The following is a 13,152-nucleotide window of genomic DNA, read 5'->3' as shown; positions in this document are numbered from 1 at the left end:
GAATTAAAAGTCAACAAAATTAAAATGCCTGAAGTGAAATACATTTTAACATAATGTTTAACTGCAGCAAGAAACAGCTGAAGCCTAAAGCTTAGTAAAATTTAAAAATTAACCAGCTCATTGTATGGACAGAAGGACAGAAGTAACTTGATGGGATAAAATTGTAGACCACAAGTACCAGCATTCTTCCTCTAGTCCAAGCGGCTAATCATTGAGGATCAGGAAAAGATGCAACCCTGGTCTAGAACTATCTAGTTAAATTTTCTGACAGATTTTGGACATCAACAGGTATTGCATATCCTTCATTCAATAAAATTCATGTAAATAGAAGGTGAGAAGCATTTCAAGGCTGATTATTATTATTATTAGCTACAAAACTAACAGGAGATAAATGGGTTGGCACATCAGAAACTAGACTGTGAATTAGATGACCAAAAGTTAAATATCACTTAAATATTTATTGGGTTTTAAATAAACTGGAATTTGTTTTGTTATGATTTTGATTTCTTTGTGTTTCTTCATGTTATTTTTACAATCAGACTAAATGTTCCAGAAAAAAATAAAGTAGGTTCAAGTTTTTCAGGGTTTGTTGTTTGTTTTTGGTGGGGGTTTTTTGGTCCCCTTTAATTAAAAGCACAAGTTTTACCCACAGGGATCAATACTGTGGGAAAACAACTTTGCATACATAGCAAAACAGAAGAGTTTTTGCAGTACATTTATAGTCCTGAGAACACCTTTGTGAGATCTAATGGAGTAATGCTAAGGTTAGGTTTTTGATTTTTGTTTGATTTTTGCAGCATTTTACCTTGTCAAAATGTAAATTAGTTTGAATATTTAATTATCTAAACATTTTCAGTGTAGCTCTTTATATTCCAGTGCTTTGTTCATATATGCAATAATATAAAAAAAATATAACAAAAGTATTTTAAGACCTGCAGAAAATTAATTCCCATTATTGAAAGAACATACCCAAATGCTTTCTTCTTGACGATACTGCTTCCAGTTTCGTCCACTGTCACTAAACATCAGAAGGTAGCTTGTTACCCAGTCGGAGCTCCCATAACCACCTTGAGTAGCAACCGCAGTAATCTCAGTTCTTTCACCAAGATCAATCTGAAGCCATTGATATTTATTGGACACAAGTGGAGACCAGCCACCAGCACCTTAAAAAGAATGAAAAATATTGATATGCACTTCTCAAAGAAACAAGGTAACACAAAACTTGTCTAAAGAAAAATTAATTTATTAATTTGAGCAACCTGACCTAGTGAAAGAAGTCCCTGTCCAAGGCAGGGGTTTGAAACTACATGGTCTTTAAAGGTTCTATCCAACCTAAACCAATCTGTGATTCTATGGTTCTATGATTCTAATTCAAGATACAGGGCACCAAAACTATCTTCATATTATTTAGCAAACATTATAAAAATTGAAACAGATTACGTGATATATGTAACCAAATATAACTATTAAAGTAATTGTGAATTTATTCACTCCATTTTTTCTAACTTTTGTAATGAATTTTAGAGAGCGATTCCTATGCAATTAGACTCAAGTGAAAAATTCAGAATTTTGTTTATTTGTTTTATACATCTCAGTTTGATGTTATATGGAGTAGAAGATCTTCTGAGGTCCCATCTAACCTGAATGATTCTGTATGATTCTGTTCTGTGAGGCCTGGATATACAGATTTGTATATGAAGCAATAAAGCACAGCTAGATGATAAGTTTCACGTGCCTCTTAAAATGACCAGCCAATTTGTAGGCAAAACAGTAAGAGATTATGAGTTATATGCACATAGTTTCAACCAGGAGACAGACCAGCTGACAGAAATAAAGTTTAAATCAAAACGCACATTCTATATATAACTCCTACAGTATTGTAACTAATCAGAAAGGCATGTCAAAATGAAGAAAAACTTTGTATCAATTTGCCTTTCTTAGTTTGCCTTTATTTACTCAGATCAGGCTACTACCTGATCTGTAAAGTTGTATGGAAAAGCCCACGAGTAGGTCGCAAACAATCTCAAAATAAAAAAATGTTTTAATGAAAATAATTTGTAAACTATGCAAATTTTCAGGTTAGCATCTGGTGGGTTTTAGTAGAGAATCATGTGACAAATTATGTAACATCCATTTTGTAAGCACAGATTTGGATCTAATCCAGACAAATTCACACAACATAAAAGACACCTTGGAAAGTTCTTAAAGCATACAGACACAGAACAAGAAGAACAGATATATCTAGTGCCCACAACAATCAATAAACACTGTATTATGTGGAAACAGACAACTTCAATCCAACGTTAGGCTTGCATAGACTTCCAGATGCATAACATTTCATAAATAAAACATCATGTATGTTTTAACTCTGTTCAGGGTGATGAGTTAAGTTTTTAACATTAGCTCCTTTAGGAAAAAAAGGAAAATAATAATAATAAAAATATTTGTTATATAGGAATTTAAAAACTGACGTTTAAAAGAAATTGTGGGAAATCATATGGCTGTTCATAAGGCAGAAAAAGTGACATTCATTCTGCAGAACAAGGTAAGTAGAAAGAGCTGAGAGAAGTACATAACGCTCAAAGTATGCAAGGATTCTGTTTCCACACATATATAAGCTAATTAAAATGCAGCAGATTTAACTCTATGGGTGTAGTTAAAGACTATCGATTTCAGAACTTCATGTAAACACTTTGAGATATTTTGCCTTAACTCCTACTGAGTTTCTTCATTTCTTCATAGAAGGAGAGACCTAGGATAAATCTATAGTATTTTCTACATGTAAATTTTCTGTGGTTTCTTTATGGATCTGTTTATCATGGTAACTGCAGCTGAGTGAGGATTTGAATTTTCATTTAATCATAAGTAGCGATTTATTTAGCAAACTAATTTATAAACAGCTACAGTTAGTCTCAGCAGTAATTTAAAGGCAACCATTGTATCCAGCCTATGCCCTTCCCCAATAAATTTAAAATATTAAAAAACAACAACAAACATGATAAGAAAGCAATTCTGAAGGAATATTAATATTGCAAAAAACCCTGATGTTTGCACATGTAATGGGGAAAAATTAGCAGCTTCTGGAAAGCTTCCTTCAAAATCTCAACTCTAATAAACATGAGTTCTGGCACAGAGTATGTTCTTCCTTAAGTGAACACTTAACTGACTACATCTAACAGAGGAAATACAGATGTGTCTCTGAAAATGATGATGGAGAACAAGAATCAAATAAAACATCATTTCCCTAAGATAAGTACTCAGTGAAAATAAGTACAGTGTAAAAGTGGTATTCTGTACTTCAAGGCAAATATGGTTATGTGGACTTTGTCATGGTAGTCAGTTTTCATTGAGAATGTGGGTAGGTGGGTTGTGATTAGTAATTTAAATGGAATTTTCTACCTATCATATTTTACTTCCTAAATATACAGGTTAATTTAAATGATATAAAAACTGATTTAGAAAAGTCTGTTGGCAGCTGTTATTGCCTGAATTGACCAAGTGATTATTTACTACATAAGAACAGAAAACAACTCACATACCACTGAAAACAGACTGACTTCCAAATATAGCTATGGGCAAGGTCATTCATACTCCCTTATGTTTTCATAATGAGAAGGGTATCATTAGGTGAAAAAGTGTCTATTTCTTTAAAATGGACTAAGGTGTGACTTTTGTTCCATGTTTATTTTCAATTTTATGTACTGTAATAGTCCATTACTCTTAAAGTATGTATTGTACCAGTACTCCAAATGTTGGTTAGAAATTCTTCATACTCAACAACAACGTAAACCAATAAAGAAATTTTAAAATAGTTAAACAGTTTGGTAATGTCACCAAAAAAAAAAAAAAAAAAAAAAAAAAGAAAAAAAACGGGGGGCGGGGGGAGAAAAAAAAAGATAAAATAGATTTCAGTTTTACTTCATTTTACACTTATAACAAACTGAATTATTTATTTATATTGTGGGTTGTTATTTTTTTAATTTGATCCTCCAACCCCCCACCCCCAACTCAAAGTAAAGAATTAACCAACCACAGCAAACAGCTCTGGATAAAATACTAAAAATATTTCTTTAGTCTTCAGTCAGACCACATCAGTCTCCTCTCCAGACTGGTTGTTGGTGTCCCACATAGCAGCTCTTCTTTTCTCTGTCTCTTCCATAATCTTGTTTTGATTGATCTTTTCAAAACAGCATCAATGCCCTGAGTGGAATGAAAAGATATAATAGCCCAGCCCAGTATTCCATGGGGCCTCCCCTTGTGCCCTGCCTACAGGCTTGGGACCACACTTGAGTTCACTTAAGCCCATACTGCTCCCTGACATACACCTTTGATGTTTTTCACCTAGTTTCTGAAGTGAAAGAGCTTCATTACATAACTCCTCACCTGCATATAATATTACACTTCACGTCAGTAACATATTCATAATAATGTATTTGTTACTACAAGCAGAGCCTACCACGAGTTTGTTCTCTGAGATGGTGCCACTGAGGTCTTCGTGTTTTCTCAAGCAACACTCTCAGAGAAATGTGGCCCATTCAGCCTCTCCCCTGAAAGCAGGCACATGCATAACAAGCACATTTAAAGGTTAAATGCAAGTTCTAAAAAATATTAATGCAAGGTAAAGATGACATTGAATTTAAGACAATCTCTAAACTGTTTGGAAAAATCCCTCACCTTCCTTTCAGGTGAATTCAGTTCCTCATGAAAGTCCCTTCTTTCCTGCTGAGAACTTTCTCCCTCCAAATTCCCATGTAGCATCCTTCATTTGCACAACACATCTTCACACTGCCTCTGCTATGTCCCATGTCCTCCCACCTATGTTGGTAGCCCTTATTCAGTGCCAACAGATGTTAAAGAGAATACAGCATACAAGCCAACAGGAAGGGTTTCTCCCTGCAAGGAAGGTAACAGCACAGTGTTTGGGGCAGGGTTTCTGGATCTCTTGATCTAACAGGATATCACGATGCTTATTCCAAACCACTGGCCCTGATAGCCATGACCATGCCACCTTGTGTTATGGAAATCAACAAATACCCCCCCACACACACACAGTTCAGCATTCCCACAACTCTCTGTGGATGATGTAGATCTTGCACTAAAATGAGAGGCTAAACTGCCTGTTGGGGCTGAGGTTATGCTGCAATGAGGCTGGGCTGAAGTACCTAAAGGTTAATTCCTTCAGAGCCAGTAAACCAGACAGGAAATTAGTGTGAAAACTATGAAAACTATACAAAATGGAAAATCAGGTTTATACAGAAAAAATCCAGTAAATTTATTTGGCCCATAATTAATGTGAACATAGGGCTCATGATTTCCTCCTAAGCAAGTCATACAACTTCCTAGTACTGATAATTAAAAATTAAAGTTGATTATGATACTTCCATGAAAAGCCTCAGTTTTCCATTAAAACAACTACATGATAATTTGTTTTCCAAAAAAACCAACTTTCATTTTCCATCAAATAAAGCAAATACTTTTTTGTGTTGTTTTGTTTATTTTTCAGGTCTGCCAAAAGAGTTGCAAATACTGCTCAAATCAGTCACTTTATGAAAAAATCTACAGCTCCCTTCAATTCAATCTCCATTCCGAATATTCACCAGGAAAATCATCCTTCAACACCTTCCCAATATAACGAAGTTAAAATTAAATCACTGATAAATCTCACATGCTCGCAATTGCTTTCTATGAAGACTCTACTAACGCCTCACATATTCTTCCTTAAAGCAGGAGAGGTCAAACAGGATTCCACTTTAAATTACTTCTTCAGGGAGAGCGATACTAAAATTCTGTGTGGTTTCAGTAGCTGCACTTCAGCTGCTTTGTTGCAGCCTCCACAGTCTTGTCTTTATGTTCATACTGTTTCACCTTTTAGAGGCTGCGCAGAGGAGTGTGGCAGCATCAGGTAAGTAAGAAAACTTTGTGAACAACCAGCCCAAGAGGTTAAACAAGGCACTTAGCACCCACAAGGTGAGCAATACACATCCACAGCATATATCATATCCGTGGCACACACAACACAAGACCAGACAACATAACTTTCACTACCAAATCCTCAGTTAATGCACTAACGCTTCTAGACACAGCATCATCCTGCAGTGCCATGTTATCCAAAGCCTTCTCAGAATACTGTGTCACTGTGTTAAGTTTGGTGTCAATTTTGTACTTTTCAGTTGAAAGGGAGGGTTGTATTCTAGTCAACAGATGTAGTCAGAAAGACATAATTTTTGAAGTCCATCTGCAAAAAACTTTTCCACTTGGTGACTGCAAAGCTTTGTTCAGAATGAAGTGATAGAGCAAGTTATAAAGATGTAAAGAAAAAATGCCTGAAAGGCTGTCTCTGTTATGGCAGCACGACATTCTGCCAGATGAGGAAGGTACTTCTGCCTTTAGTACCACATTTTCAGTTTTTGCAAGGCAAGCCACCAGGTAGTCTTCTCCCCCTCACCGTATTGCACTATATCCCATGGAAACAAGAGAAAGAGGTACAGATACACAGGCTTCTAGTGCCAGTGATAGCTGGTGTGAGGGATTGCAACAAGATGTAGTCCCAGAAACTCTCTTGTCAACCCTCTGCTAACCAATGCCACATTGGACCCATATAGAATAGCCACAGGCAGAAGCAGCAAGATGTCTCCAATGGCCTGTGTTAAGCCACAGCCAGGCCTGGACCACCATTTAGGAGCTGCAAAGTTTCCCACAGTACTGCACCACTCTGGTTCACATGATGTTTTCATCTGTTAAAGGCTCTTCAGGAGCAATCCTGTCTGACTGTCCAGCAGCCAGCTGTCCTCCCAGCATCTGACTGCTACCTGCAGCATTGTGTAGGAGAACATTTACCCAGCCCTGCAGAAAACACTATTAGAGCATGTTAGCTCCTCATCTAGCACTTTATTGTCTTTTTCACAGTGTCCTACACTTGCAGCAAGATTAATGTGTGTACTGAACTGTAGTGGTTGGCAGAATCTTTTTTATTGTAGCATATGTCTAAGCATGGTGATGCATAGAAGTCTGGGGCATAACAGATGTCAAAGGATCTTGTTGAAAGCCAGGAAGGCTTGTCAGATGTTCATGCTGTGTGGTGTGGATGTTTCTGGGAAATATGGGGAGCTCCTCAAGAGTCTCTGTGGGGATGTAAGTACTGTGTATGTTAATCAAGACTGTGCCAAATTGTATTAACATACAGGGCTAAACTAAGATTTACAGGAAGAACATTGCCGTCCCTAAACTTTCTGAATTATTAACTGTGCAGTGTTCATGTTACTTTTTCAACCATTATTTTGGCCAGTGTTGTTCATGTAAAGCATACATTTTCTTCCATTACCTTCTTACTGCATTTTCATCAGCCACTGATGATACATCTTTGCTTGTGAACTAACAGCAAATCAGAAAACTCATTTTTACAAGGGAGACAACCTATGTCTAGAGATACTTTTTTTTGAACTTTTTCTCAGGAGATGTTTAAGCCTTTTTATTTTCCACTGTCTCTTGCCAATATTGAAATTAGTTGCATGCAATATGCCAAAAATCTGCATTCAGGCTGCAAAAGCTTGCAAGTTTCATGATTGATTAATGTTAAAAAAACCCAAGCATTACAGAGTTCCTTCATATGAAAACATGCTGACTTGATAATACACACATAGATAATAAATAAAATCTTTTGATTGTATTTAACATTATTTATTCCTTTTTAAATTGTTTTAATATAACTGTTTTAGAAAAAAGTACACATACAGTGTAATTCTCTTTAAAGTACATAATTTACTGAACATAGCTAGCAACCACATAATTTTTCTGAAGTATTAACTCTTTTTCGTAACTCATGCATCTGTTTTTTAACCCTGTTTTAGTGGCAATTTGCCAGCTTTCCTTGATGACTGACAAGTTAATGGAATATCTGTGGTTACTGGAGACTAGTTTCATCCAGCCTATCAGCGATCAAACCAAAGTTTAATGCTTCTGTCCATCACTTGTATATACTAAATGATAGACTCCTTCAGTTATGCAATATTAAAAAAATAAACTGAGTATGAAATGATGGGAAAATTTCCAAAGCCCTTGATATTTTCAATGCATTGAAGTAGATTGATTTGTGCAAGATCCAAAATCTAAGCAATCATGCATCTTTCATATATTACTGAACCATATTTTTCCTTGTGAACACTTATTATTCTTGTTTTCTATATCTGCAATGTTATAACATTAATTTTCAAGTCAGTTAAGTGACAGTGTATTAGGGTTTCCTCCCACCTCCCCTCCAAATGTCATGGTTTAACCCCAACTAGCAACTAAGTACCATGCAGCTGCTCACTCACTCCCCCATCACTCCTGGCAGAATGGGGAGAAAAGCTGGAAAAAAGGTAAAACTCATGAGCTGAGATAAAAACAATTGAATAATTGAAAGAAAATATATTAACAACAACGACAACAACAAGAATTGTAATGAAAAGGAGAGAAAGTGAGGAATAAAACTCAAGACAGCGGGGGAGCAGGAAGTGATGCACAATACAATTGCTCACTACCTGCTCACCAACGTACAGCCAGTCCCCAGGCAGGATCAGCAGGTCCTGGCCTACTTCCCCCAGTATACATATATGTTCAGCATCAAGTTCTATGGTATGGAATATCTCTTTGGCTAGTTCAGGTCAGCTGTCCTGGCTTTGCTCCCTCCTGACTTCTTCTGGACCAGCTCACTGGCAGAGCATGGGAAACCTGAAAAGTCTTTGATTTAGAGTAACCACTACCTGGCAACAACTAAAACAGTGTGTTATTAATATTATTCTCATGCTAAATATGAAACACAGCACTGTACAAGCTACTAAGAATAACATTAACTCTATCCCAGCCAAAACCAGGACACCAAGTAATGTACAGTGCTTTTCTGCAGAAGTTATACAAGGAGGTGTTATTTATTAAGGCAATAAACTTACTGTTTAGTTAAAAACGTAGTCACTTCAGTTGCTAAACCAGAAACTAAATTATAGTCAGGTAAACTGTTCTGGATTTAGACACCAAATTTACAGCAGAAGACTTTCTTTCCTTCATATTGCCTACATTTCTAGATTTTCATTCTTATGCACTTCACATACAGTTTAATGGCATGAGATTGTTTTCCCTGATTCTGGAGGCTAATATCCACTGCCTTTCCCCATGAACACCCATATAAATACATCACAACACTAATGAGTATTATTTCCTCATCCTGTCTGCCAGGATATGAGTTTGAAAGGACATGCGTTTTCACAATTCCTTAGCTTCAGAAGGCTGGTGACACAATTATCATTAAAACATTGAAAATACAGAAATTAACAAATAACTGCAGAAGAACAAAACTAGAAATGACTGAAGAAAAGACCCCAAACCTCAATTCCATGACAGAAAATACCTGAGTATTCTTACAGTGGATTTGGAGAGTTATATCAGGTTTAAAATGTAACCTTGCTGGCTGACAATTTATTAGTGTATGCTTAAGCTTTCTAAATTGGCTCTCTGTAGCTATCAGGCCACAAAACTCCTTTACTTCATTTTAAAAACTCTGAACTACATAGAATAGAAACTGATGTAGATATTCCTCTGTTGTGTGAACAACACCCTCCTGCTTGTTAATCCTGTCGATGACTACCATTGCCTACGCTGTCATGTAAACCACAACACAGTTCACACTCATATATGCATTCTCACCAGCTTGTGCACATGAAGTTCCTTATATCTTTTAGCTTGCATCACCACTTATACCACTTCTAAACTCAGTCTATTTTTTGCATATTTCATCATAACAGCTACAAGCAAAGCATATAAGTAAAAAAACCAGATGTAAAATAACACACATTGTAAAGGATGCTTTCCTTTGATTAACCAAAGTGTGTATTTCCCATATGGATCATTTAACAGAAGCTGATTTTAATTTGAAGTCAATAAAGTTGCACCAGGGATAAATTTGGCTGCACATATTACAAAGCAGATTTTCTACATGCAAGTAATTGACAATGGAGGCTTCCTAGGCTTAGAAGTCCAATGAAGTTGTTTACTGCATCCAAAAAAAATAAAATACAAAAATATTACATTATTTCCTTTCTTAAGATGAAAAGCAAGGCATCCCTTTTACAGAAACAGAGAATTACAAAACTGTAGGCTAACACTTAAGCAAACAATGCAAGGGTTTTGTTCTCCAAAAGTTTATGAACTGATGACAAGGATGCGGTGTGGGGGGATATATCTAATGAACAGTGTTGATGGATTGCTACCCAGTGAGCAACCTTCTGGCCAAGAAACTGGCCAAGAGACTTAGAAAAGTCTCTTGAGTAACAGAACTTGGGAAAAGAATGAATGTTGGGATTAAACCTTTGCTTATAGGTTTTAGTGCTCCAGTGTTTGATTAACACAATCCAAGAAATAGAACTCATGCAAATAGAAACCCCCATTTATATACTAGAAAACTGCAAGAAAAGTAATTATCAGGAAGAACCTAAATAGTCAAAGATGCCAAACACTATGGATCACAACTTGGCTGTTTTTTTTTCAGAAAGGCTACGCGAAAAACTATCACAGTAATGCTGTTGAGTCGCATCTCAGTGATAAAAAACATGAACATAAGCATCGAAATTTGAAACCATGGAAAAACTGTGGCAGGTAAAATTCAAAATAGGATGAGGGACCTTGAGCTATGAATAAGTAATACTGGACACAGAATCATCTTTGAACACAGACAGAAGGAGAAAGAGAAGTACTGCTAGATCAGAAGCCAGCTTTGCAGTCAGTGCTCCATATATAACATTTCTGCATAACATTTTTCAACCAAAAGTTTGATAGCTGCTTCATCTTTTGCCTTTGATCTAAGCAAAATTCTTTTGCTTCCCATGAGATTATTTTCAGGACTAAAAAGTCTTTCTCATACTAACACATTACTTATATTTAAAACTATGAGACAAAACAGCCAATCCTAACACCTAAAAGGCAAAAGGGCATTCAATGTAGGAAAGCTCAGCTCTTCAAACAGCATCATTATTTCCTGAAGAAAGGCCCATGTCTAACCAGTCCCAGACAGAAACACCCTGGTGCTTTTGTCTCTGCAGCCTCCTCTCCTTATTTTAAACTGGTGAGTTTGGCAGGTATAATGTGTTCAGGTAAACTGTAAAAAAAAAAAAAAAAAATCTCTTTATTCAGAGATTAGTAGAACAGTAGGCTTTGAATAGTTGTAGAGTCTAAGACTTCTAGTAAGCAATTATCTTCTGCATGAAAGAGACATATTACTTATTTGGAGGGACACTAAAAGCAGTTGTGACCAGATGCTTTAACAGTATATAAAAAGACTCCATGGCTGTCCTTCAGAACAGTATCATCTTCAGCATCCTTGCACAATGGAATTCCATAGAAAACCACTCAACATTTTCATCAGTTCCTATCGATTTATTAATGTTTAAATAACACAAGTTGAATTTATGAAGCCAAATACTAGTTGAAACTGTCCCAAGCATTAAGAAGAACTGGTAAAACTGAGAAATACTCCCAAGTTTATGCATAGTTCCTTATCTGTTTTCTCGTCTTGTCTTCGTATCTTACAAACTGACAGAGATAGGTTAAGCTCAATAAAACTACCAACCTCTCAATAACAGAAACACAAAATTAAATCTTGGATAGATTTCAAGCAATCACAACAAGATTTACTATTCAAAGAAGTCTTCTGAATGGTGCCCTCTCCTCTTTCAGGAAAACATTACTTATCTCCCTGTATTACAAGAAAATCAGATTTTGGGGGGCTATATGTACTGTGAAGGTCTGGAGTACCACCCAGTCTTTCATGAAGTGTAAGCCAGTATTTTCTGAATTGTTAGAGGAGCATTGGTCAGGTATTAGAAAATACTGTGAAAGAACAACTGAGAAATGCATTTATGAAGGCCTGGTAATTAGGAAATCCTTAATTTTAATTAATTTTTTTTGTTCTTTTAATAAAGAAGCAGAACAGCTCAGTCACAAAAATATTTCATGAGATGCACTGTTAGCATAAGGACTGAAAAGTTCCATATTAATGGCATTCTGAATGCAACTCTGAAACCTAAAATAGGTTACCTTTGCTGTCAAGAAATGGATGAAGAAGCCTTGCTTCTTAAAATTTGAAGAATAAGGGGATTTATCTGAGTAATTTCCAGGAATAATTATAGAAATAACAGCTATTTGTTAACTTACCTATGTAATGAAGCTGTATTTTCCCAGGAGTATTTCTTAGGAGACATGCAGAGCTTTCTCAATGGAAATTCAGACTGCTTATAAATATCATGGATTTTTTTGAGCTAAGCAGAACATGAAAAAAGGTATATGAATGTTTCAGCCAGATAGACCCTCTTCTAAGCTAGGTGGGTAGAGCAACTACTTCAGTGGCCTCAAAGGCAAAACAAGCTGAATTTTGTAAAAGGGTCTTCCTTTAAGTTACTCTGAACCTGAATGTCAGCAAAGAGAACAGGTATGATCTTAGAAGAGAAGGAGTAATTGCCTTTATTTTTTCAGCTGTCAGAATATTGAATATGTAAGGATCTTAAATTTCAAAATTTTGACAGGTATTATAAAATGAATGTTAGGCTTTAATAGTAATTTGTGACAAGTAGCAGTTACTACATCAAGGTAAGTTTCAAAGGCATTTTGGATCTGATTCAGTGTGACAAAAAGGCAGTAGGAAATGGCATTAATGATGATAAAGTTTGTTCTAGCTTTATGGAGCTATTTAGAAGAGTGTAGCTAACTTTATTTCGCCCCCTTTCTTCTGTGTAACAGTAATTTAAGTGAGTGAGCAAATCCCATTTTACATTCCATCTTCAGAAGGCTTTGAAGACATTTCTCTTCAATCAATCACTATGTAAATATATCCAGGGAGATATTTTATAACGATGCCCGCCATAGTTTATCAAAAGGAGAACTTAATTGGCAGTGGTTCAAAGACTTATCAAAGCCAGTTTTTCAGTGGTGTTTTTTTTTCCAGATTTTTCATTACCATCATACCAAAAAGTGCTATAAACCAATGGTCTTCACTAGGCAAAATGTGTCTGAAGTTTGAGTCAAACACTTTTATATGAATACTAGCACTTTTTACTCTTTGAAACTAGACTAGATTTTCATTTAAATAGGTAAGACTTTTGTTTATATTATAATGAAACTGTAATTGTG

The 13,152-nt window shown here is 35.9% G+C and overlaps 1 protein-coding gene across 1 annotated transcript in view; it reads right to left on the bottom strand.

Moving 5' to 3' along the window:
- The window catches only part of CNTNAP4 (contactin associated protein family member 4), a 258,447-nt gene that overhangs the window by 179,810 nt on the left and 65,485 nt on the right, over positions 1 to 13,152 (bottom strand). The window contains exon 3 of the mRNA XM_037372623.1: positions 970 to 1,163. Coding sequence (XP_037228520.1) covers positions 970 to 1,163 — 194 coding nt within the window. The remainder of the gene's footprint in view (positions 1 to 969; positions 1,164 to 13,152) is intronic.

This window comes from Falco rusticolus, chromosome Z (assembly GCF_015220075.1).
Source record: "Falco rusticolus isolate bFalRus1 chromosome Z, bFalRus1.pri, whole genome shotgun sequence".
NCBI classification, from domain to species: Eukaryota; Metazoa; Chordata; class Aves; order Falconiformes; family Falconidae; genus Falco; species Falco rusticolus.
This window is presented reverse-complemented; position numbering and strand designations above follow the sequence as displayed.